Source organism: Vulpes lagopus, chromosome 1 (assembly GCF_018345385.1).
Source record: "Vulpes lagopus strain Blue_001 chromosome 1, ASM1834538v1, whole genome shotgun sequence".
Lineage (NCBI taxonomy): Eukaryota > Metazoa > Chordata > Mammalia > Carnivora > Canidae > Vulpes > Vulpes lagopus.
Genome location: NC_054824.1, coordinates 128,188,471 through 128,215,784, shown reverse-complemented (window position 1 = coordinate 128,215,784; position 27,314 = coordinate 128,188,471). Strand labels below are relative to the sequence as shown.

At 39.8% G+C, this 27,314-nt stretch overlaps 1 protein-coding gene across 3 annotated transcripts in view; it reads right to left on the bottom strand.

Annotated features, from left to right (window-relative positions):
- DSG2 (desmoglein 2) overlaps positions 1 to 26,872 on the bottom strand; it is a 67,908-nt gene extending 41,036 nt beyond the window's left edge. Inside the window, exons 1-2 of one of the 3 annotated variants that reach the window (XM_041762319.1) lie at positions 26,755 to 26,872; positions 19,851 to 19,958 (exon numbers count right to left, since the gene is read on the bottom strand). In XM_041762319.1, coding sequence (XP_041618253.1) covers positions 19,851 to 19,958 — 108 coding nt within the window. In that variant the 5' untranslated portion in view covers positions 26,755 to 26,872. Of the gene's footprint in view, positions 1 to 12,643; positions 12,951 to 19,850; positions 19,959 to 26,750 lie in introns of those variants that run through there. The other 2 variants (XM_041762311.1, XM_041762329.1) reach the window with 2 other exon arrangements.
- Positions 26,873 to 27,314: the final 442 nt, after the last annotated feature.

Sequence of the window (27,314 nt, the reverse complement as noted above, 5' to 3'; positions counted from 1 at the left end):
ACCAGTTTCCAGTCTGGGAGTCAGGGGGCATAAGAATTTGTATTCTAACAAGTTTCCTGGTTATGCTGATGCTGCAGGTCTGGGATCATACTTTTGAAAACTACTGTATAAAAGCAGAGCAGTAAAAGAAAAGGAATAAGAGAGCTTGGATAATTCATAAACTAGATAATAAATCCTCAATTACAAAGATGTGTGAAACAACAAGTTCTAATTTAAGAAATTCAGTAACTGAATGATTTCTATCACAAGATTTGTCATTTTAGAAGTAATAACCAATATAATAGGATTACTTGAAACAGGGTTTTCCCCTACTTTACACCTTTTGTAATTTAAGTTTTACTGATGCTGAACATTTATTATTTTTGAAATATTTTACCATTTTATTGATATGTGTTTTCTACAACTGCTATGAGTGCTGCTTTTGGAATCAGGCAAAATATTAGTAAATAATAATGTATCTCAATAATTTGATAGACAAAAATTACAGGTTGCTTCCACCTTTTCCTGCAATATAGTCCTGCAAATTATACTAAAAAAATGAAGAAAATCAGATTCCCACCCACTCTCCTCAGAAGTTTAAGAAAACCAAGAGCTTCAGGTTGTCCCTTTTCACCATTGGATGGCACTGGTCTGTCAGTAAGGCAACAGTTGACTCCAAGGTTCAAAGTGGAAAGTAGGAATTTTCAATTTGCCTCAAATAAGTGGAGGCAAAATTTAAAAAAGTGAAAATCAAGTGCTTTGGAAAGTTGTATGCATCTTTTTGGAGGATTATTATCTGTGAAATTAGGGAAATCTTAACTTGCATTTCCACTCTCTCTTTTCTTCCCTTTTTAAAAATAATTCTAAACTTGTAATGAAACTAAATCAATTATCTAGACATTCAGGCCAGACTAATGACTAACTGGACAGTAAATATTTATTTTAAACAAATGAAATTCAGGTTATTATTCCAGCTTTCCCAAACATAGGAAGAACTTTGACTCTTGGGTTTTTAAAGAATACTTCTGTGTCCCAGACAATTAGCTAGTATATAGACAAGGGTCATGTAGATCCTGCTCCGAAGCTTAGGTTAGTAGAAGAATATAAAGAGTATATAAATTACTATAACGTAAGGTAGAAAAATTTAATTGTGGGAATGACAGCTGCAAAAACAGCTCTGGGGACCTGGGCAGCTCAGAAAAGACAGAAATCACTTTCTGCTAGGGTAATCAGGAGAGATTTAGGGCAGGAAGTGGCACTGGGCCTTCTCTGGCCTTGAGAGGGAGAAGAATCTTTGTGCAGATTGGAAACAGAAGGAAATGACCCATATCAAAGGCATCATGTGCCAGAACATGGACATTGAAGGCAATGAACAAGAAGTTTGGCAGTTTAGTATCTAGACTATGTTATGGTGGCAAGGAAGAAAAAAGGACAAAACGTTGTGCTAAGATTCTGACAGCTTGTGATCAGGGATGCTCTAACACTAGAGCTCCAGGAAAGTTTTCTGCAATATTGTGTATGATGAAAGGCAGGTGACGGTTTGAACATTAAAGTAATAAGCCAGAGGAGATGGAATGAGGACCAGCACAGGGTAACGGCACAAGGATACACGGGTGAAGGAGGTCTATGAGGACACAACTAATCACTGGCAATGTCCTGTGTGGGGAGGACAGGGGAAGGGGTCAGAGGATATTGAAGTTCTAAGTCCGAATGGCTAGAGGTATGCAATTCTCAAAGCACAGCTTGTAGACATGTTAGGCTTGGATCCTGGGGAGAGATATTAGACGATTAAGAGTAGGGTGCTGTGGCTCAAAGGGAGGCAGGGGTTACACTTACTCTGTCCTAAAGGCAGCACTCTCCCAGCCACAGCTGTCACCAACCACTTGTACTGCCTCTGCCTCCCACTCATATCCAGTATGTCTCCCGGTGATGTGTGTACAGCATAGGCCCCTACTGTGCTAGATCAGAAAAACGAGATGAGAACTCTTGTAGCTTCCTAGAAGTGAAAGAACTCCTAGTAGAGTATTATGGAAGCAAAGGAAGGAGATATTTGAAAGGAGAGATGATTAACAGCATTAAAATATGATGATTGACCTGGATGTCTTGTCCAATTTCTCAGCTAGCACTTTTGGGGTCTAAGGAGAGTAGATCTCTGAGAGAGTGGGTAAGAGCAATTTAATTTAATGTGATATTTTTAAGTTTTTAACTAATTTATTTTTCATTGAAGAATGGATATATAATATTGCATTAGTTTCGGGTGTACAACACAGTTTTTTGATATTTATATATATTATGAAATGGTCACAAATCTAGACAGTAAGGAGCTCTCATACAAGTTGTTATAATATTATTGACTATATTCTCTATGTACAACATAGTCTTATATATTTTATAACTGGGAGATTGTATCTCTTAATCCCCTTTGCCTATTTCATCTAACCTCCCAGCCCCCTCTGGCAACCATCAGTCTTTGTCTATATCTAAGAGGTGCTTCTGTTTTGTTTTTTAGATTCCACATATAAAGCAGACTGTATGGTATTTGTCTTTATCTGTCTAACTTATTTCACTTAGCATTATATCCTCTAGGTCCACCCATGTTGTTGCAAATGGCAAGATTTCATTCTTTTTTTGTGGCTGAGTAATATTTCATTACACACAAGCATACACACACACCACATCCATTTATTGATGGATATTTAGGTTGCCTCCATACCTTAGCTTGCAATGAACACAGGGGTGCCTACGTATTCTTGGATAAATACCTAGAAGAGGAATTGAAGGATTATATGGTAATTCTATTTTTAATTTTTTGAGGAAACTCCATATTGTTTTCCATAGTGGCTGTACCAATTTACGTTGTCTTGGAAGACTGTATGTTTCCAGGAATTTATCCATTTCTCCTAGGTTGTCAATTTGTTGGCATATGAATTGTTCATAGTAGTCTCATGATGATTTGTATTTCTGTGGTATTGGTTTTAACTTCTCTCTTTTTTTTTAAGATTTATTTATTTATTTATTTATTTATTTATTTATTTATGATAGACATAGAGAGAGAGAGGCAGAGACACAGGAGGAGGGAGAAGCAGGCTCCATGCCGGGAGCCCGATGCAGGACTCGATCCCGGGACTCCAGGATCGCACCCTGGGCCAAAGGCAGGTGCTAAACCGCTGAGCCACCCAGGGATCCCCTTAACTTCTCTTTCATTTCTGATTCTATTTGAGCCCTTTTTCTATTTTTCTTGATGAGTCTGGCTGAAACTTTTAAGAATTTTATCTTTTCAAAGAATCAGCTTTTAGTTTCTTTTCTATTTTTTTTTTTTTAAATCTCTATTTCATTGGTTTCTGCTCTGATATTTATTATTTCCTTCCTTCTATTAACTTTAGGCCCTGTTCTTTATCTAGCTCTTTTTCTTTTTTTTTTTTTTAAGATTTATTTATTTATTTGAGGAGGGGGCAGACGGAGAGAGAGAATATCAAGCTAACTCCATGCCCAGGTCGGAGCCTGCCATGAGGCTCAATCTCATGACCCTGAGATCATGAGCTGAGTGGAAATCAAGAGTTAGATGCTTATCCAACTGAGCCACCCAGGTGCCCCTCTTTTTCTGCTTCCCTTAGGTATATGGTTAAATTGTCTATTTGAAATTTCTCTTGTTTCTTAAGATGGGTCTCTATTGTTATAAAATTCGCTCTTAGAACTGCTTTTGTTGCATCTCATCTCATAGATTTTGGAACATTGTGTTTTCATTTTCTTTTGATTTCCTCTTTGATTTCTTCATTGGCCCAATGGTTGTTTAGTAACATGTTTTAGTCTCTGTGTTTGCATTTTTTCCCAGTTTTCTTGCAGTTGATTTCTAGTTCCATCCCACTGTGGTCAGAAAAAAATTCCTGATATGATTTCAACCTTAAATTTACTGAGAATTGTTTTGTGGCCTAACATGTGAGCTACCCTGGAGAATGTACCATGTGCACTTGAGAAGAATGCGTATTCTACTGTTTCTGGATAGAATGATCTGTAAAAATCTATTAAGCCCATCTGATCTAATGTGTCATTCAAGGTCAATGTTTCCTTACTAATTTTGGGTCTAGATATCTCTATCCATTGATGTAACTGGGGTGTTAAAGTCCCCTACAATTATTGAATTACTGTCAGTTTCTCCCTTTGTGTCTGATAATATTTGCGTTATATATTTAGGTTGGGTGCATAAATATTTACAAGTGGTATATCTTCTTGTCGAATCAACCGGTTTATCATTATGTGATGCTCTTGTCTCTTGTTACACCATTTGTTTTTAAGTATTTTTATTGGTATAAGTACCCTAGCCTTCTTTCTTCTTCCATTTACATGGAATATGTTTTTCTATCTCTTCACTTTCAGTCTGTGTGTCTTTAGATCTGAAGTGAGTCACCTGTAGGCAGCATATAGGTAGGTCTTGGTATTTTTTATCCATTTAGCCATTCTATGTCTTTGGATTGGAGCATTTAGTCTATTTACATTTAAAGTAATTATTGATAGGTATGTATTTATCGCCATTTTATTCATTGTTTTCTCATTGTTTTTGTAGTTCTTTGTTCCTTTCTACTTTTCTTGCTCTCTTGTGAGAGCAAGTGTTATTATTATTATTATTTAGTGTTATTTGGATTCCTTTCACTTTATTTTTTTAATAAATTTATTTTTTATTGGTGTTCAATTTTGCCAACATATAGAATAACACCCAGTGCTCATCCCATCAAGTACCCCCCCTCAGTGCCCGCCACCCCGTCACCACCAACCCCCGCCCACCTCCCCTTCCACCACCCCTAGTTCCTTTCCCAGAGTTAGGAGTCTCTCATGTTCTGTCTCCTTCCCTGATATTTCCCACTCATTTTTTTCTCCTTTCCCCTTTATTCCCTTTCACTATTTTTTATATTCCCCAAATGGATGAGACCATATAATGTTTGTCCTTCTCCCATTGACTTATTTCACTCAACATAATACCCTCCAGGTTCATCCATGTCGAAGCAAATGGTGGGTATTTGTCGTTTCCAATGGCTGAGTAATATTCCATTGTATACATAAACCACATCTTTAGCCATTCAACTTTTGATGGACACTGAGGCGCCTTCCACAGTTTGGCTATTGTGGACATTGCTGCTATAAACATCAGGGTGCAGGTGTTCTGCCGTTTCAATGCATCTGTATCTTTGGGGTAAATCCCCAGCAGTGCAATTGCTGGGTCATAGGGCAGATCTATTTTTAACTCTTTGAGGAACCTCCACAGTTTTCCAGAGTGGCTGCACCAGTTCACATTCCCACCAACAGTGCAAGAGGGTTCCCCTTTCTCCACATCCTCTCCAACATTTGTGGTTTCCTGCCTTGTTAATTTTCCCCATTCTCACTGGTGTGAGGTGGTATCTCATTGTGGTTTTGATTTGTATTTCCCTGATGGCAAGTGATGCGGAGCATTTTCTCATGTGCTTGTTGGCCATGTCTATGTCTTCCTCTGTGAGATTTCTGTTCATGTCTTTTTTTTTTTTTTTTGGATGTTTGTTTCTTTGCTGCTGAGTTTAATAAGTTCTTTATAGATCTTGGAAACTAGCTCTTTATCTGATACGTCATTTGCAAATATCTTCTCCCATTCTGTAGGTTGTCTTTTAGTTTTGCTGACTGTATCTTTTGCTGTGCAAAAGCTTCACTTTATTTTTTGTGCATCTATTACATTTTTGGTTTGTGGTTACGATGAAGTTCATATATAACAATCTATGCATATAGCCATTTATTTTAACTTGGTGGTCACTTAAGTTTGAATGCTTTCTAAAAGCATTACATTTTTGACCCTGCCCCTTATGTTTAATGTTTTTGATGTGATATTTATATGTCTAATTTTGTGCCTTCTTTAACTAATTATTATAGAAATGGTTGATTTTACTACTGTTGTTCTCTTCTACCTATCTGTTGCTGTCCCTTTTTGTGGAAGCTCAGTTGACCTAATTTCTAGGTCCCCTTCACAGGGAATTATTTCATATATAGTTATAGATTTGTTGTGCCTGTGGGAGGAGGTGAGATCAGCATCTTCCTACACTGCCATTTGAACCCTCCTCCTAGTTCTATTTTATATATTTTGGTTTGCATTGTAGGGAACTTGAAAGAATAGTGGGATGGAGGTAGTCTAGAATAGAGGGAATTTGAACTCTCTTCTCATCTCATCTCTACCCAAATCTACCCTCTCGTTCTCCAACCAGCCAGAGAGCACCCACTTGACTGATGAAAATAATTCCCATGAAGGGGTGAGACCTAGAAGTGTTTGGCATAGAGTAGGTGTTCAATAATATTTGTTGAATGAATGAATGAATGAATGAATGCATCAAGGCTCAATCAACCAGAGAGATATTTGCATTTTCAAAAGAGAATAGAGATAAGTAAGATGAATCCCTAATTAGAACTTCTCACTATTTGTCTATTACCATTTCTCAATGTGGGTGCTACCGGCATTTCCAATAAGAAAAATATTCATGAGTGGCCAATTCTTCTTGAAGGTCCTGAAGAATGCTGGAGGTTTAGCAACCCTGGATTTGAGGTATTATATATCAGTATTATCCTAGGCCTTGTGACAACCAAAATACACCTTCCAAACCCCTCAACATTTTCTTGAGACCAATTGCTCCCAGAGCAACCCTCCTGCCAGGCAGCACTCTCCCTCCACTTTACTCTCTGTACTTTTCTCCCTGTCTTTAATCACAACATCCCAAATTTTGGAATATCTCCGAAAAAAAAAAAAAATGAGGAAAAACTATTCCTAATCAGTCACCTACTATCACTTCTTTCTTGACCAAATCAACCAAGATTCATCTTTTTAATTTCTTAATGATTTGAACACCTCCCTAAAAATGTTTACTTGTTAATTATTAGCCTTTTGTGGCTTCCCTTAGTATCAAGAAGGCTGCACTCATCTTTCTGCATGGGTTTTGTCTCACATTGTATGTTCCAGCTACAATGAACTCCTTTATCTTTTTTTCCAAAGAACCATGTACCTTTGTCTTCAGGCCTTTGCATATACTCGTCTCTACTTAGAACATTCTTCTCCCTCCTTCTCTTCATATCTTCTTTTCACTAATTTATAATTATCCTCAGATCTTGGCTGGGATGTTGCTGGAGCTCCTTCTGTAGGCTCTATAGTATTATCTGTTCTTTTGTCATTACTCTTACTATAACCCAGTTGGAATTTAGCCATTTACTTGTTTACTAGACTATAAGCACCATGAGGGAAGAGCATGTCTGCTTTTTTCATGGTTTCCCAATGTCCAGTATTTTGTTTAAAACTGAGCAAGGCATTACTAAACAGTGGTCATATATGGTTAGTGTCTACAGTTTCTTTTCTTGTGAGCATTATATTACCATTAGACTATGATACAAATTCTGGTGTTCTAGTTTCTTTTACTCTAATCCCTAAGCTTCACATATAATAAAAATTTCAATAATTGTTAATAGTTTGAAATAAACAAAAATAGTACATTATCTATGGTATACATTTGATACTTTAAGATAACCTTAACTAAGAAAACAATCTCTTATCATACATATATGGACTATATGTTTGAAAAGTATTATTTAGCTCTTAAAATTTGTGGCACTTTGAAAAACAGGGGAAAAAAAAAGCTGTGATTAAAATATGCTCAAATTGATCTAAAGCTCATTTATTATTTCAATAAAGGTTTTTGACTTTTCCTACATTTGGCAGTTTAAAAAATACCAATCCCTATTCAATGTGTAATTTTTTTCCCTATAAAAATTTGTATGCTTCCTTCATGAATAATCTGTTTTGTAAAATATAGACCAGTAATTCTCACTCTTATACCTGTCTGATAATTAGATTAACTGCAAAGTTTCTATCATACATATATCTGGGCCTCAACAGTGGGGATTTTAATTTAGCTCATCAGGAATGTCTAGTGACTGGGAAGAATTTAGCCCAAATGAATGTGCATACCTTTTTGTATGATACTTCCTTCTAAGTGTATTATTAAGGAAACTTCTGTTAACAGTTGATATTTCCCCATAACCTATTAATTTTTAGAAATAAAAACGAATGTGAAAGCATGTATTTCTAAAATCCCTGGATATAACTGATTTTTCTTATAGGCTTCAATATTTATCACCTAATTTATACTTGAATTTACTCTAAATTCTATTATCCAGTTGTATATTACAACTCAAGCATAACTCCAATGTTACTGATAATTTATAGACAGTTTAACCTATTTATTATGGGTTGAACTGTGTCTCTCAAAAAAAGGCATGATGAAGTCCTAACCCTCAATGTCTCAGAATGTTACCTTATTTGGAAACAGGGTCTTTGTGGATTTAACCAAGCTGAGGTCATCAGTGTGAGCCCTAATACATTACAACCCGTATCTTTATAAAAAGGGGCAATTGGGACATAGACTCAGACATGTGCAGAGGTAAGATGATAAGAAGAGATATAGGAAGAATGTCATGTGAAGTTGGAGGATAGCAGCGAGGCATCTAAAAGGCAAGGAATGCCAGAGATAGTTAGCAAACCACCAAACGCTAGAAGAGGCAAGAAAGAAAATCTACAGATTTCAGAGGGAACAGGGCCTTGCTGACATCTTGATTTCAGACTACTAATATGTAGAACTGTGAGACAATAAATTTCTGCTGTTTTAAGCTACCCAATTTTCAGTACTTTGTTTCAGCAGCCCCAGCAAACTAATACACCAGTAGGTATTAACTGTTCATAATATGATTTGTTATCACTGAATCCTTAAAATGTAGTTTGATTTTTTAAAGCAAGCTTAATTAGTCAAAGGCCAAATGGAGGCAACCATCAGAAAATCTGTAACCAGAGTGCCATCTTTAGCAGTCTGGTGAAGTCTATGGATCCCTTCTCAGAATAATATTTTGAAATCTGTAAAATTTAAAAAAAACCACTGGATTATGAATGGAATTCCATTCCAACATTGAAATGGTTGTCAGAATTTAAGAAACACCAATTTGTGACGCAGTGATATAATGCACTTCATTATCAACCCATTAATAATAAAATCTAGAAGTCTATTAGTGATGGGAACAAATGGTATTTTCAGATAACCCAATCTGAAATCTAACCCAAAAAGTCACAAGTACTGCTAAAGCTGACGCAGTATCTTTCTTACACTCATAATTTAAAGAAATGCTAAATTTCAGATAGAGATGAATAAACACAGATATGTAATTTATTCCCAGCCATGTCTAAGGACCCTTTGAATTCTATCTGTGCAGTACTTGGTAGCTGGTGAATCCCAGGTAAAAACAAAAAACCCAAAACAACAACAACAAACTCTTGAAGAGGAAAGACTGTCAGGAAATTGTTTCTATTTCCATTTTGATAGAACTGGCCTAAAGGACTCTGTGATAGTTGTGTGGGTGCCACTCAGTATCTCCTTTCTTGTGTGTCTCCCTGAACTGCAGAGGAAAGCTAAAGACCACAGGTCATAGACTCCCTTGCAGCTAATGTTCTAAGCATGATTTAAGTTCAATCAATCAGCATTTATATAAGATCTGAAAGAAGGAAGTGAAGTAAAATCTGTATGTATGCTGTTTTTGCTGGTGAGCCCAGTATGTAGGATGCAGCTGGGGTTTATTACTATTCTAGTGTCTATCACTCGATAGTGGAGGCCAAGAGGCAGGGTCCTGGCACATTTAGTTGGCCATGCATCCTAGTAAATGTGGCATGGTTCTGAACCTGGCAGCAAAAGTAGCATCCAGATCATGGCACTTTCTGCACTGTGGGATTGGCTGTATGGCTTGGAAGTCCTTACAGACAAGAAAATGAAGTCTGCTGTTTCCTCAATCTTTCTTATACTTATGCCCTTTCTTTTCTTATCAAATTAATTCCCTGAAATACATCCCTTTTACTTTAACTAGCTAGAATAAATTCTGTTATCTGAACTCCGACCCATACAGAATACAATTTACATTCCCTTCTATGACCCATTTCCTCAAGAACTCTAACAGAGGAGTTGTTTTCCATTCTTTACCAAAAAGTATACTTTCAACTTCAAACACCCTGAGGGCAAAATGCTGAAATGCCCACTTTTCTTTGACCAAAAACAAATTTTTCAAATTTATATCACAAAAGCATAATAGAAAATACAAAGAATAGTTCAGATTTGTTCCAATTCAGCTAGTTACAATCACGTCATAAATTATTGCCTAATAGAGTAAAAATACAGGATTGCTAAAACAGAAAATATACATAAATTATTAGCTATTTCTCCATAAACATACATGACTTGGCCTAATTGTCATACCATTTGAGAATTAAGGCAATTCTTTTCCTATGTGAAAGGAATTTAGGGCAGCCTGGGTGGCTCAGTGGTTTAGCACCGCCTTCAGCCCAGGGCATGATCCTTGAGTCCCCAGATAGAGTCCCATGTCAGGCTCCCTGCATGGACCCTGCTTCTCCCTCTGCCTGTGTCTCTGCCTCTCTCTCTCTCATGAATAAATAAATAAAATCTTAAAAAAAAAAAGGAATTTAATATTTAACCCTCAAAGTAAGCTAGGTGCTATGTTAGCTTGGTATTCTACTTAGCCAGGAGGTATCACAATGAGGTAAAATTAGTTACTCTCTAATTCTGGAGGCCAAAATGAAAATCCTAAATTATAATAGAGAAGTTTTATTAACAAAATGAACTTGATTGGGCAGCCAGGGTGGCTCAGCCGTTTAGCGCCGCCTTCGGCCCAGGACCTGATCATGGAGACCCCGGATCAAGTACTGAGTCGGGCTCCCTGCTTGGAGCCTGCTTCTCCCTCTGCCTCTGTCTCTGCCTCTGCCTCTCTCTGTGTCTCTCATGAATATACAAATAAAATCTTTTAAAAAATGAACTTGGCTGAAAATTACCTCAATGACTTTGGCAAAATGAAATGGATAAACACAGCAGGAAAATGAATTGGTGTGCCAAAGGTCTGGAGGTCTTACATAGTATGCTATTCCAAGTGAGATTTCACTGAAATCCCTAGATTGGCTTAGTCATTTTTTTTTTTTTTTGCTTTGTTTTTCTGTGATATACACACAGACACAAAACAGGAAAAATGCATATTAGTATAATTAACTAATATTAATAATATGTAGACATATTACTATAAAAATAAACGTATTTGTCCCTCCATCACAATTCTGGGAGAAAGAGAAGGTAATCTTTTGGAAGTTAGAACTTTATTTTTTAAAAAGATTTTATTTATTTGAGAGAGAGAATAAGAAAGAGCGAGGGAGCAGGGGAAGGGGCTGGGGGGCGAGGCAGACTCCCTGCTGAGCAGGGAGCCAGATGTGGGTGGGCCTGCATCCCAGGAAGCTGGGATCAGGACCTGGGCCAAAGACAGACCCTCAGTGCACTGGGGCCACTCAGGCACCTGGGAAGTTAGAACTTTATTTAATATAAAGCATGAACTTGTGTGTGTGTGTGTGTGTTTTTTTTTTAAATCTTAACCATTACGTAAGAAAACGGAGTATGACATTTTATCTAATCTCTCCGAACATAAATCTTTAAGTCTCCGGAAGGTGAACCCGCACTTACATTAGGACTGTCACTTTATCAAAACCCAGTTAACAAAACCCCATAAATCAGATACATTTCTTAATCGTGTATAATTCCTTTACTAAACAGAAGGCAAATATATCTAAAATCCAATTTGAGGGCAGGCCGGGTGGCTCAGCGGTTTAGCGCCTGCCTTCGGCCCAGGGCGTGACCCTGGAGTCCCAGGATCGAGTCCACGTCGGGCTCCCTGCATGGAGCCTGCTTCTCCCTCCGCCTGTGTCTCTGCCTCTCTCTCTCTCTCTGTGTCTCTCATGAATAAATAAATAAAATCTTAAAAAGAAAATCCAATTTGAGCACAGAAACCAAGCATAAGAAGCGCAGCTCTAGTGTGCCAACATTATTTTCCAGGGGTTCAAGCCCTTTTCGTTAAGAACTTCTGAAAAGCCAGTTTGAGGCTCGGCACTTCGATTTTGTCACCTTTTAAAATGAAAAAAAAAAAAAAAAAAAAAAAACAACCTTCCCGCTATTACATAGGTCTATTATCTGTAACACCCGGAAATAGCTTCCGAACACCAAACTTTGTGAGCTTGAAGTTAAACCGATCTTCGGGTGCGTGATTTTCACAGTAACGTGGATCCAACAGAAATTAAACCCGCTGAAGTGCGTGTTTTGCAAAGCCGTAACTGGAGCCCCGGCGCTCGTCGCCCTCTAGGAATAAAGGAAGGGTTTCTCCGGCTTCCCCGCTGCCCGGTCCCCGCGGCGCACCACCGGCCCGAGCCCGCCTCCATGTTGCCCGCGGGAGGGAGAGGACTGCGGACCAGGCCGAGCCGCGGCTCCGGCAGCGGGGCTCGGGGCTCCGGGCTCGCCGCCCCCGCCCGTCACAGCCCCGAGAGGCGCCGGGGCCGCAGCGAGGCGGCCGGAGAGGCAGAAGGTCCGGCAGGTTCCCACCCGCCCGCGGAGCCCCAGCGGCTTCCCGAGGCCTCCGCCCGAGCTCGCCACAGCCTGCCCGCCTCCCTGCAGCCCCGGGCGCAAACAAGGAGCGCGGGCCGCCGGGCTCCGCTCAGGCGGAGGCAGGCGGGCAGGTCCCGGCGCGACTCCGGCGCCCGCCCGCGCCCTCCCCCGCCCCCGCCCGCGCCCCCGCGGGCCGCACTCACCAGGACGAGCAGCGCGGCGCCCTCCGCGCTCCGCGCCATCGCGCCCGCGCCCTCGCCTCGGGCCGCTCGCGCTGCTCGGCGCCGCCCGCTCCCCCGCTGCCCGCCAGCGCGCCCGCAGCACCCGCCCCGAGGGCCGCCCGCCGCCGCCCCGCCCGGCGCCGAGGTGGGGATTCCTCCGAGGAGGGGGAGGCGCGCGGTGCACGCCCGCCCCTGTCGCACACGCACCTGGGGCCGTGACGTCCCCGGGCCGGGGACTCTGGGTGCAGGCCCCGCCCCCTCCTCTCGGGAGAGAGGCCGGCACCGGGGAGGCTCGGCCCGGCCTCAGGGCGGGCGCACCTGGCTCCCCGCCGCCGCCGCCCCGGGGTCCAGCGCTGGGTGAGCGTGCGCCGGCCCGGGCATCCGTGACCTCCGTGACCTCCCTGCACCGGGGAGGCGGTCGGGGAGCTGGGCCTCCAGCTGGGTTTAGGTGCTGGCTCGCTCTGGGACGGCTTCTTGCCTCTCCCCGGCGCCCCTTCAGTGCTTCCAACAGGTTTGCAGTTTATCCGGTTAAGGGAGAAACGGAAAAATCACCGATGATCTAGACGGACACTCCTTTGACTTCTTGTCGACTGGACACAGCTGGGAAAACATTCTAGGGGTGTTGAGGGAAAGACAGACTCTTCGATATGATTTACAAAATCTCTTACACAAAGCACAGCCGGAATCCTTGCACCGGTAGTTACTGGTGGTGAGGCCTGGACTACCTCTCTTTGTCCTTGTGTGCAGAGATCCCACATCTGTTAAATGGATTAACAGCGCCCGAAGCTTAAACCAGAAAATCCATGTGAAGCCTTCTGTGGTGTTTAGTACCTCAGGCTCCATAAATGTAGTTGCTAGTAGTATAATTATTTGTTGCAAGTGTAAATGTGAATGAAGTTGAATTTGAAAAAACAAGAGACGCTGGAATCAGCACCAGGTTAGGATACCTCTAAGCAAGATTAACAGCTGTTGGAGTAGTGGAAGAGCCTGTGAGATTCTAGAGGGTTGGTTGGCATTCAAGGTGAGCAAAATAGCTGAGTTCCTTCTGTGATCAAAAGTGCCCTTTTGTTCTTCTCCGGTTTATCCTGCCCTTTTCTCCCCAGCTCTGATTTTGCCAGTTTTTCGGATCCAGTACAGTTGGCCTCTCCTCTTTAGTCGCTTTCTTCCCTGGCCTCCAAGGACCACTTCCTCTTTGAGTGGAGAGAACCACATTCTCCTCTGTTTGTTTAGGGCTTAACTGCTGAGTGACTTTTCTCAAAGTACTGTTTAAGTGTTAGCAATTCGGTGAGCAGAGGACTAAGTATCTAGGAAGGGCGTCTCTTTAGTTTTCCACTGTTTCCAGTGCCTAGAACAGTGTTGAGTACCAGGGAGACTCTTAAGCCTTGGATGCATGATTAAATCAGGAGGGAAGTATGTCTTCTAGTTTCCATTCCTTTTTCTTGAGCTTAGACGTGAGTGGTAGCACCTTGGTGATAATTCTCATTCCCCATCACTATGGGAAAACTCCTAAATAAGCAAGACAGGCTTTACCAAAAGCCTTTACTTTCACAAATCAGCCCTGGAGACTATATATAAATCCTATCTAAAATTAGTGCTCTTGCACCTTGAGTCCTATAGGCAAGTATTTATGTCTCATTATTAAAAGTTTGGTTTCTGTTTAGTGATGAAGATAATTGTAGTTTCCAGAGTGAGAAATACGTAATGCAAAGTTTATTTCTGTTGGATTGTTCGTCTCTCCCGGAGGCTGACAAAGTCAGTTTCAGTACTGTAGTATTCTATAAAACGTGTATTCCAAGGCTTTGAGGGAAGGTGTCAGTGCATGCGCTATCCAGTGCCATTGTATGTCATCCTTGAAGTAGTTCTCCTTTAAAAATTCTGAAACTTATGACTCAGTGAGTTGAGGGCAGTTGTTGAAAGTCAGATGAAACACAGCTCTAGCTCCTGACTTCTTTCTCCTGGCATGAGAGTAAATCTATTTTATAAATCTCTGTACATAGGAACAAATACCATTACCAACAAAGCACTTGATTGCTTAAAAAAAAAAAGATTTTATGTATTTATTCATGAGAGACAGAGAGAGAGAGGCAGAGAGGCAGAGACATAGACAGAGGGAGAAGCAGGCTCCTTGTGGGAAGCCCGATATGGAACTTGATCCCAGGACCCTGGGATCATGACTTGAGCCAAAGGCAGATGCTCAACCAAACCACCCAGGTGCCCCTGATTTCTGATTTCTAAATCATAATGTATGGCCTTTATAACAACAAAAAGTGGCCATCGTGGTCAAGAGGCTTACTTATAGAATGTCTATTGATAAAGCATATGTAGATAAAAAATACGAAATACCTTTCACATGATGTGAAAAGGGCAATAAAAGGAGGAATCTCTTTTCTGGTTTAGCTCCACTCATTTACTCCTTCATGTACTCCTTCACAAACATTTAGTTTGTCCCTACTCACCAAACATTTCATTTGCATTTTATTGGAAATACAAAGATAAATATTTCTTCATTCCAAGAAACAAAAATAGATACTTATGAAATAACTACAGAACTTACAATCTATTATAAACACAGTGGTAAAAATATATGCAGGGTATAATGCAAACCTAGGGAAGAGGGTCTTAATTCACAGTGAGGGCATGATATTAGAGAAGGCTTTCGGTGGGGACTATGGGGTGGTGTGGTGAGCTGATTCTTAAAGGATGAATAATTGTGAAGGAGACACTGAATCTGGCAGGACAGAGTAACTCAAAACATAGACACTGTTAGTGGAGGGTCAGGAGTTTCAGATTTCTGTGAAGAAAGCATTCTTTTAATCACATTAACACAAACAAGGGAGTCAGAAGTAATAGCTTCCCCCCCCCCCCAGTGAGATGTTAGAGCAATATCCAATTAGAAAAGTCTAGCAAGTAGTTTGAAATGAGAAGGAAAACATAATTTCAGGTGGATTTAGGAGGTAGAAACAGTCACCTAATTTTCTTTCTTTCTCCATCCATTTCTTATTGTCCACCATCCTGTTAAATATTTATGCCTTTTGAGTTCTCTCCTTTCCTTCTTTTCTTCTTCCTTGGTACTGAGTATGATCTACAGGCATTCTCTTTGTGCAAACCTGTTACAGCTTTTTCTCCTAAGCTTCAAACATGGGAATACTACCGTTTGGATATTTCATGGGGATCTCAAAGTACCATAATCATTTTGGATAACAAATTAACATACTGACAGAAAAGATTTCTGCAGTCCCTCTACACCTCTCCAATTCAAGCTTGCAACTTCCTCATATGCCTCTCACACACCTTGTCAATTTGGCCACCCAAGCCAAGAACATGAGAGTCATTCTCAATTCTCCTTGTTCCATGCTCTCCGCCTCCAGTTAGTTACCTTTCCCTTCGTTCTCTGTGGTTCTTTTTGAAATGATTCATACAACCTTTGTAGCAGCAATCACATTGTGGCTAATGGTGATTTCATCCATGTCTGCTACTCCACCCATTTCTCTCTCTCGAGACTGTTAGTACTTAGAAAGAAGAGGCCATATCATATTCATAGTGGCCCAGCCCCTCGTAGCCAGCAAATATTTGGCGATTGATAAAGAATTGTTGAACTTAGCCCACATACTAGAAGGAACTAATTAGAAGTAAAAAAAAAAAAAAAACCTACAGTATTAAAAGGGAACATGTTTGAAATGTACACTGTGAATGAATTAATGGTGGATCTAGTCAGAAAATGTTGGTCTGTTGGTTTGTGAATGTGTGTTTTCCCCAACCATACTGCAGCTCAAGAACAGGACAGCAGATGGTGATGCGGGTTAGGGTTGCAGGGTGGCCTGGCTGATAGTTAAGAGATATGTCAGGGTATATATGAAACTGAATGTGCCACGAGGGGATGAGCAGGAACCAAGCTGGTGGAGTTTAGGGGCCAGTTGAGAAGATAGTGTATTAGATTTACATTGAGTATGGAAGAATGAGAGAGGATCACTTTTCCTTTTAATCCTGGGGAAAGAACTATGGTCCTTTCCCACAGATGCCCAGGCATGAGTGACGTCACAGACACTAGAGTCAGAATGTTGAGATTCTCATGGACTTTCCAGTTAGATGGATCAAGAGCCACCTTCAACTTGGGCATTGAAAAAGGAGAACTGGCTGACTTGGGGTGGAGGATGACTTTATTGTCTTTCTGAGCTAGAATTTACAGACTAATAATCAAAGCCTACCAGACTGCAAGCCTTGTGGTATAGCACAGAGAAGCCAGCACATCCCTAATGAACAGCCACCACATTCTGGGGCAGGAGCAATCAGCCCTGAGACCACAGGTGTAGACACCAACACCCTGAAAGAGTGAGAGAGCCCCATGCAGTGAGTCATAGTGTCTAACTGAGCTATTCCCCACAGGCTCCTCCTTGTGAGTCAATATATGAGGACTGGCTATTTGGATGCAAACTCCCTGAACCAAATGGCTGAAGGAAATCCTTATCCTTGTTCACAGGGTGGAGGAGAATTAGTGGAGGGTGCTACAATTTCAAAATAGTATTTGGCTCAGCCAAAAAACCAAAATTGTTGACTCTTGGGTCTAAGTAGTGTACTGATGACATCTTAAGAGATTTTTTTTTTTTTGAAATAAATCACATTAGTTTTAAAATGTGATAGGACTATGATAATGCTGGATCCCAGTATGCACAAAGCAGCAGTTCAGGTGTCTAGGAAACCTCAGTAAGGCTCTGGGGTCCTGTCAGATGCTCCTTCTCCCCAGTTATGGACGTCTGGAATCCTTTAGCTGAATGTTCTCTTGGCTGTTCCACGCATTGTACAGGGAAGGCGGCATGTTAATCTCTTTCAGTCATTTACACCATAGCAGATACCGCAGATAGACCAGGCATGCTCCACCTTGGAGCCTTTGTGCTCTCCATTCCTTTTCCCTAGAAGGTTCTGTCCTGACATGTACAATGTTTTACCCCCTCACTTTTCACTTTTTGCGCATCTCAAATATTACCTAATCGGTGAGGCCTTCTCCGAACACTCATTTACAAATCAAATTACTCCCATCCCTAGATATCCCCATGCCCCTTCCCTGCTTCATTTTTCTTTCTGGCACATCACAATCTAAAAGACTGTGCATGGGGGGATCCCTGGGTGGCGCAGCGGTTTGGCGCCTGCCTTTGGCCCAGGGCGCGATCCTGGAGACCCGGGATCGAATCCCACATCGGGCTCCCGGTGCATGGAGCCTGCTTCTCCCTCTGCCTATGTCTCTGCCTCTCTCTCTCTCTCTCTCTGTGACTATCATAAATAAATAAAGATTAAAAAATGTTTAAAAAAATAAAATAAAAGACTGTGCATGTATGAATTATCTGTTGCCATTTACTAGAATGTAAGCTCCATGAGGATGGGGTGTTTTCTCTGTGAACTGCTGCATATTCAGCGCCTAGAATGTTGCCTGAGCCTTTGTACATCTTCAGTAAATATTAATTGAATGTGTAAATGAATAAATAAGTGAATACATCTTTGAGGTTATTTTGGAGGCTAGAAGGTGTGTACGAACATCCGCGTGTGAGTGTGCCTTTAAAGTGAGAGTAAAGGGAAAGAACAAGAGACAACTATATTCCTGGAAGGATGTGAGTAAATGTCCTCAGACTAAGGTGGGAAGGCTGGTTCACTGTGGACGAAATCCCTCTCCCTCACCATTTTATCAAGAATGGGTCTTGCCTAAGGCTGCCTGAACAGTGTAAAGTGAAGAAGTTCAGAGGCCAATGGAGAACATTTCTGCATTCTTTAAGACTCCCTTCCTTTCCCAAGGGACAAAGTGCAAAACCATAAACAATATGGAAAATCTCTTTCCTTCTGGAGGTGAACAAAGCAAGCGTTCATTAACAGAAGCCTGACACTTGAGAACGTTGATTTTATCTACCCAACTATGTTTTCTTTTCTTTTCTTTATTTTTTTTAAGATTTTATTTATTTATTCATGAGAGACAGAGAGAGAGAGAGAGAGAGAGAGAGAGAGAGAGAGAGAGAGAGAGAGGCAGAGACACAGGCAGAGGGAGAAGCAGGCTCCATGCAGGGAGCCTGACATGGGACTCGATCCTGGGTCTCCAGAATCACACCCTGGGCCGAAGGTGGCGCTAAACCGCTGAGCCACCGGGGCTGCCCCTTTTCTTTCTTTCTTTATTTTTTTTTTTAATTTTTTTTTTTTTTTTTTTTTTTATGATAGTCACAGAGAGAGAGAGAGAGAGGCAGAGACACAGGCAGAGGGAGAAGCAGGCTCCATGCACCGGGAGCCCGATGTGGGATTCGATCCCGGGTCTCCAGGATCGCGCCCTGGGCCAAAGACAGGCGCCAAACCGCTGCGCCACCCAGGGATCCCGCCTTTTCTTTATTTTTTAAATAGGCTCCACACCCAATGTGGGGCTTGAACTCAGAACCTTGAAATCAAGAGTTGCGTACTCTGTTGACTGAGGTAGCCAGACACCCCCAAACTACAGTTTCTAGAAAAAAAAATTTTTTTTTTCCAGAATAAGTTTCTGGCTTTAGTTTTACCCCAGGATTTGTTTATGGGAATTCTTGGAAAGATAAGGGAAATAGCACTGGCTGGGGGAGATAGGGGGAAAGCATTTGGTTGTTAGCAGCAGCTCTGGACTGGAATCCATCCCCAGCACGACAGGACTTGCAGGGCTTACCAGGCAGGCATGGGAGTGTTTACTGAGGGTGTCAGGCAAGAGCCATCACACTGACTCAATGTGACTAATGAGCCTATGGAGATACACAGAAAAAAAACCCTCAGAAGACAGAAAAGAATATTGATTTCATTCATTTGCACGTAGACAAGGGATGTTCATATGTGTAAAGAAAAAGTGAAAGAAGCAATTCAGTGGTTTTGGAGAGTGAACTTGGAAGTGCAACACTGATTGTTAAAGATCTTTGAAAATAATCTGGAATGATAATTATAAATACTTGAGTAGAGAGGAGCAGAATCTTAAAAATAGTTAACAATGTTCATTTTAAAGAAAAACCAGGATTTGAGGAAATGAAATCACTCATTCTAGTTACTTTTCAGAATTCATCTTGATGAGTGGTGGTTTTTTATTTCAGTACCACGCCAGTGGATGTAGTAATTTGTTAATAATCAAGCTCTGTAATTTGTGAATGATTTACTTGTTAAAATGATTAGAGCACATTTAAAGTTATTCAATAATGATGTTACTTACTTGCATTTTGACTTCCGTCTCTGTGGAGAGAGTTGATTCCAGCTGGGAAGGCCAGCACAGCCTCAAGGTGATCTTGTGCACAGGATGATATGAGCTTGCAAATGCCATCTGTCACACATGTCATGGAGAAAAAAAAATATGGGGAACCACTGCTTTGGAGGACATGTTTACATGAGCTGTGCTGACTAAAAGTTATAATGGTGTTCTTGAAACCCCCAGTTAGATATTGTGAGTGGCAGATATGTCTGTGCAGTAACTTCATTTTTGTAACAAAAGTAATTGAAAATCTCTTGATATGATGAATAATAATTTAATTAACTCAGTTATATCTATATACATCAGGGAATTGGAGATTTGAAGCAGTCTTTCAGATATAAGAAGAGAGATTCAAAATGTTTCTAGTGCCTGAGCACTTTAAGAAGATGTTTGTTTTTAAACCTGTTTTGTTTGAGTTGGACAAATTTTTTTTTTTTTTTTTTTTTTTGCTTAACGTTTTTGTTTTGGCAATGGACCTAATTTGAATTTCATCTCCCTCTCTAGTTCCCACTTAGAAATTTTATTAGACAGAAATATGTTCAAATGCTAAGCAAACCAGCTTAGCAAAACATTGATACAAAAAAGGCAATGGGAAAAATTGCTCTGGATAATTTAGCTTTAAATATCGCAGTGATATTTAGCTTCTCTAAGGACATTTGTGGTTAACGATTTTTTTAATTCATAATGGTCATTATGAACATTACTATATGCCTTGAAAGTAGACCTCCTGTTTGGGCAATTGTCTGCTAATTTATTATGACATTTTTTTTTCCAGGTGGACCGTTCTTAACTTTTACTGAAAACAATATCTGAATGATGTCATACCTTTGGGGAGAGTCACACCCATTTCATGTAGAATCAGCTACAACAGAGGTAAGTCAGTTAACAAAGACTTCTTGTGACTAATTCTTCTATGGGTATGAAAGAGGAAGAGAGTGTATCATCATATTTCTTAATTTTAGGATTAGAGCATTCATCTGAAGTAATCAGGGCATTCGATGACAAGTCAACAAATTAAGCAGAGCAATATTACAGGGAAGACTTAGAGGTGAACAAAGTAAAACCCATGTGAAAGCTCATGTAAAGAATTGCTTTATGGTTCATAAAAGTGCCATTGTGAGTTTCCATTGTTTGGCACTGTGGGAGAATCAGTCTATACCTTGAAATTTTCAATTGTTGGAATCTTAAGTCTACAGAGTATGGTTTATTGTTCTTTTTACTTTGGATTTCACTTCAAAAGTATGGATAATCCATCTGCAAAAAAACAGCAGAGGAATATTGTGGCTTCTAGGTTTTCAGGAATAATAAGTTGGTGGGACTTCTATGAAATATTTTATTTACTTTTATTTCTTAGAGACTAGATACATTAGGTCAGTTGATCAGAATGTGAAACCTGAGTCCCAGGTGTGCTCTGTGGTCATATGGACAGACGTCAAATAGGTGATTGAGGGACACTAGAAAGTGTCTATGCTTAAAACACCTCACCTACTGACCTATGACTTAATGATAATAGAATATCACTTTGTTTTCTAAGTGAACAGATATTCTAAGTATTAAAGATATATGCTCGAAGGAGAAATAATGAAGTGCTTCTGTGATTTATACTTTATTGTGAATTAACTTATCAAACAATTTAAAAACCTATCAACTAGTTATGGTCAGCTTTTTGAAGGAAGCAGGAGGTAGTGATTATCAAAACATTGGGCATATCATGTTCTAGAAATAAGGTAAAAAAAAAAAACATGCCAAAGAAAAGACAAATTTCATTTCCTTCCATGTTATGTTGGGTCAACTAGCTTTTGCGCATAAAACTCTTTTCCACTTGGCCAGCAACTTGGCAGCATATATTAGATAGAGACTGAACATAAGTGTGGTCTCCTTTGTGTGTGGAGTAATTGCTATTCTATTAGTGATACCTAACATATAAATATTACTGGAGGCTGGGTTAAGAGCACCATTCCTTTAATGCTAATTTTCAAGTAACATTTTTTTCCCTCAAAGCCACCTGGCTGCCCTATTCTACTTGGTGGAAATGATGTAATTAGAACTCTTGGGGCAGCCCGGGTGGCTCAGCGGTTTAGCGCCGCCTTCCGCCCCAGGGTGTGATCCTGGAGACTTGAGATTGAGTCCCATGTCAGGCTCCCTTCATGGAGCCTGCTTCTCCCTCTGCCTGGGTCTCTGCCTGTCTCTCTTTCTGTGTCTCTCATGAAAAAATAAAATCTTAAAAAAAAAAAAAAAAAAAAGAACTCTTAGGGGGTGCCTGAGTGGCTCAGTTGGTTAAGTGTCCAATTCTTAATCTCAACTCAGGTTTTGAACTCAGGGTCCTGAGTCCAAGCTCCACATTGGGCTCCATGCTGGGTGTGGTGACTACTTAAAAAAAAAAAAAAAATAGAACTCAAAGGGAAATAAGAGCTCTCCACTCTGCCCTTTTCCAAGGAAGCTCAACTGAAAAGTTATAATAATCTGGTGATCTTCATCATTTTGGCCATATAAGATAATAGTTTTTTTCAAATGTTTATTTATTTATTCATGAGAGACACACAGAGAGAGGCAGAGACATAGGCAGAGGGAGAAGCAGGCTCCTTGCTGGGAGGAGCCTGATGTGGGACTCAATCCCAGGACCCGGGAATCTTACCTTGAGCCAAAGGCAGACGCTCAACCACTGAGCCACCCAGGTGTCCCAAGATAACAATTTGATATGAATTGAATTCTTGTCTCTCTTTGCTTGTGTTCAGAGGAGTTTCCAGTGCAGAGTGGCCTAAACAGGCCAACCTTGTGAATGAGGCAAAAGATTAGTGAACAAGAAATATTACAGTGGCAGTTTGGAGTTGCAGAAAGAGAATTAACCTGATCAATTCCTAACTCTACCTTTGATCAACAAGTTCCTTTTCAGCCAGTTTGACCATCTGTAAAACAAGGCTTTGGATCAGATAATATAAATGTTTGGAGTTTGCATGGTTTCAGAGTTTGTATGTCATTACTCTTTGAGTGAGTTCATTTTGAAGATTTAAATTATAATAATAAAAACAATAAAAAATAACAATCTTCATGAGCACTTACTGTGTCCTAGGTGCATTCTCATAACTTCTTTACAGAAACCTTATTATGTAGGGACTGTTATTTCCAAAATAGTCCAGAGATGTACAAATAGGTTAAGTAACTTGCCCAAAGACACACAGCTAGTAAATGGTAAAGCTGGGGTTTAAACTCAACTAGTTGTCTCCAAAGATTAAACTTTTAACTGTTAATTTAAAACACACAATTAAAAAAAACAAACCACATTAAAAAATTCAAATTTATCTTTTCTTAATCATTAAAACATAATACAGTTATTTTGACTAATAGATGGAATGACATTTTATAATTTTCTCATAGGCCTTTGAGTATTAGCTTTAATTTTGTGCAAAGTTGAGCAGATTTTCTTTCCCCGACAGCTCAGTGTTTCCTATCAAAATATTCAGCAACATCTCCTGACTTGTTTTTTCAGTAGAGACATCTTTCCTAGCAAGAATTGGCAGAAGAAGCCATAAGCATGCGTTGGCTTGTTCTGGAGGCTCTGGTGTGAAATAGGGTTGCACAGAGTAGAAGAGCTTCTATCATCTTGGCGACAAATGCCTTTGTTGTTGATTTGCCTCTTTGAAAGAATTTCCAAAGACCAGCATAAAAGAGGATGTTTCAGGATCCGAGAAAGTGTAAAGAGGAAGAGTGGCAAGTTAGAAAATCAACTTATGTTTCAACTGTAGCAGTCATAACTTGTGGGGAAAAATTCAGAGCAATTTATAACAGCTGAGAGGAAGAGGGAAGATTCAGAAAGAAATATGGTCAGAACTTATGAGACTGTGTTTATTACATGTTAAATTTTTTGTTAAACAAGAAATTGTACATAATTAATGTGTATAACTTGATGTGTTTGGAGGTAAGTATACACCCATGAAACCATCACCACAGTCTATGCCACGAACCTATTCATCCCCTCCAAAAGTTTTCTCCCTCTTATTTATTATCATCATCATCATCATCATCATCATCAGTGCCAAGAACACTTAACATAAGATTTACCCTCTTAGCAAAATTTAAGTATATAATACAGTGTTGCTAACTATAGGTTCTGTGCTGTATAGTAGATCTCTAGGACTTATTCATCTTGTCTAAATGAAACTTTATGCCCTTTGACTAATACTTGCATTTCCTGTGACACAGTTTTCCACTAAAGTTGTGGATGTTGGCCCTGAATGAGAATAATTAAGAGTTTGGTAAAACAAGGTCTTTTCATTATGCCTTACCTAAAGAAAATTAGGTGGAAAAATCTAAGTGGTTCTTTTCTTTTTACTAATAATCTAGAGAGCAGACTCTGCATGTAGAAACTTTGTATCTGCAACACAAACCAACCATGCCTGGTTCGTGGATCTGGTGATGGAAAGACACTGCTTCAATCAGCTACACCAAGCTACTTGCTTATCTGAGGCGTGTGTGTATGGGTATGTGTGTGTTTTACCTCCAGGTTAGGGCCACATAAATCTTACTGTCAACATAGTTCATTGGACATGGAAAGACATGACTCACATTTTGTGTTTAAATACTCATTTTTGGCTTAGTGACAATGCCTTTTTGCAGGAGTGGAAACCATGTCATTATCCCATTTATATAAATACAAGATTACCTGATTCTGTGCTACTTTATAATTAACAGAATTCTTTGCAATCCTCTCTTGATTATGAAAGAATATAAATACTTCCCCTGCCTTCTGAGGCAATGAGGACATACATATTCTTTCAATATCAGTGTTTCTCTTATATTAGAATTTGACGCTCTGTGTTTTCACACATCATTTACTGTTTGCTAATTTAATAACAAATTCAGGATGCAGAAAACATCAGACGTTGCAAGGCATAAATTTTAAAATATAATACTACTTCATGGAATAAAGGTGGAGAGGGAGATAGTGTTGAAGAGTAAAATAGTTGTAGCTGTTCAAATGTGTTTTTCACAAATCACAGAGACACTGAGGTTGAAGGACCCATTTAAAGTTATCATTTAAAAAAAGTGAAACAGAATAAAACACAAATCACGGTCTTAGATATGGAGAACAGATTGGTGATTGCCAAAGGTAGGGCACGGGATGTGGGGAAAATGGGTGAAAGGGTTCAAAATGTAGAAACTTAGAGTTATAAATAAGTCATGGGGATATAATATACAGCAGGGTCACTATAGTTAATAATTCTGAATTGCATATTTGCAAGTTGTGAAGAGGGTAGATCTTACAAGTTCTTATAACAAGAAAAAAAAATTTTTGTAACTATGTATGGTGATGGATGTTACTTAGACGTACTGTGGTGGTCATTTCATAGTATCTATTAATATTGAATCAAAATCGGTACATGTAAAATTATTTTTATGTCTAGCTATGTGTCACACATAACCTCTTCTAAATTGGGTGCTATCAAAGTAATTCTTGGGCAGCCTGGGTGGCTCAGTGGTTTAGCGCTGCCTTCAGCCCAGGGTGTGATCCTGGAGATCCCGGATTGAGTCCCACGTCAGGCTCCCTGCATGAAGCCTGCTTCTCCTTCTGCCTGTGTCTCTGCCTCTCTCTCTCTGTGTGTCTCTCATGAATAAAGTCTTAAAAAAAAAAAAAGTAATTCTTAAGGAGTTTACCAAAAAAGAGTGTCCATGACTTTTGGATAGCTTGTTTTATTTTTTGTTTGTTTGTTTTTTTGCTTTTTTGGGTAGCTTGTTTTCCTTATTAAATGTGGAAGGGATGTCATTGTGTCCTGAAACATAACCCCACGTATACTTCAGTATTGCAGCAAACCATATATTTGCATTCTATCTATTCCCCTGTCTCTTCCTTTTTATCTCTCTCTGTCTCTCAGTCTTAGATATATATAGAAATATACAGATTGCTCTGTCCTCTATTCCCAAAGAGATACATTTGCCCCCAGTGTACTGCTTCTTTAATCTTTAGAATTGTACCTAGATTTCTAGTCTGTTAAAAAATCATTTTGATTGTTTTCTTTGTATCCTTAACAATTTTTAATGCTCTACTCAAGTCTCAGAGCAGAAAGCAAGCAGCTTATTTTGACAGAGTAATAATTATGTATTATTATTACTGAATAACTATAGATAAACCTTTTACATTTATGTCACCTTATTGAATGACCTTGAGAAAGTAATTTGCTTCTCTGGGTCTCTCTTTTCCTGACTATAATCAGGGTTACTGTAAGAATTAAATTAGAATATGTACCTCTTTGTCTTGGCCACCTGGTAGGGCTTATCAGTGTCCTCTTTCTTCCTGCTCTGGTAACGGTATCCATTTGCACTTGTTCTTTTAGACCATCATTCTCTTGAGTTTTAACTATATCTGCATTATGTTTAGATTTTTTCTGTTATGCATTTGTTAAAAAGAAAGTCTATGCATAAAAGAAAAAGAAATTAAGACACCAACCTAGAATGTCCCATGTTTTGTCAGAGCGCAGCAGAAGGGATCTCAGTATTTGCTATGGAAAATGTGTTGTTTCTGGCACCTGGAATTCAAACAATTATCTTCCTTTCTTAACAATTATGCCCCTTACTTAAAAATTTCAGACTGTGTTGTTGAACAAATATTAAGCCATATAATCTCTGATTCAGAGTCACTCCTTGTAGACCCAGTAAAGGAGTGAGAAGATGCTGAATTGCCAATAACAAGAAGGAAGGGACCTTAGCATTTACCTGTTTCTTAATTGTTAGTGGCATTGAAGCTTGTCAGTTGTGTTTTTTTTCCACAGTCTTACTTGATTTTTGAAAGTTAAGGTGAACTGATCTTGCTGTTTTTATTCTTCAAATTTTCTATAAATAGGAAGATCGGGGAATATTTTTGGAACTTACGTACATGGCCTTCATTTTCCTGGGGTTGATTTGGAACATCTGAGTCAAGCCATCCACTTTTCTTCACTCAATATCCATTCCCATCCAGCGTCTGCTCCTCATCCACCAGATCCAAGTTGGACTGTGTGAATTAAAGAATGAGGAAGGTCAGCCAAGGCAAGATCTAAAGTTCCAAAGGGACTTACTTGTGACATCCCTTTAAAGGGAGACATAAAAATAACAAGCACTTACTGGGAAACAAACGTGGGCTGCTGAGTCTCTGATAGCTGTCACCAGAGCCATGGTACATTTTTCATCATGGTAGGTTGGAAACCTGGCCTTCTCTTTAGCGTGTCAGAATTTCTGCCTGAAAGACCATTCCAAATTGCCAAACAAATACTAAATGAGTTAAAGCATCCAGTTAAGTCTGTCCTGACCTCACCCAGCACCTCAACTAGGACTATTTCCACCTGAAGAAGAGATCTTAAGTCCCCAGGTATTTCCTTCCTGCCTAGGAGGACGGAAAAAAGGTATGGGCTAGAAAAAAAGGTGAAATACTGATAAAAATACATATGTAAGTCAGTT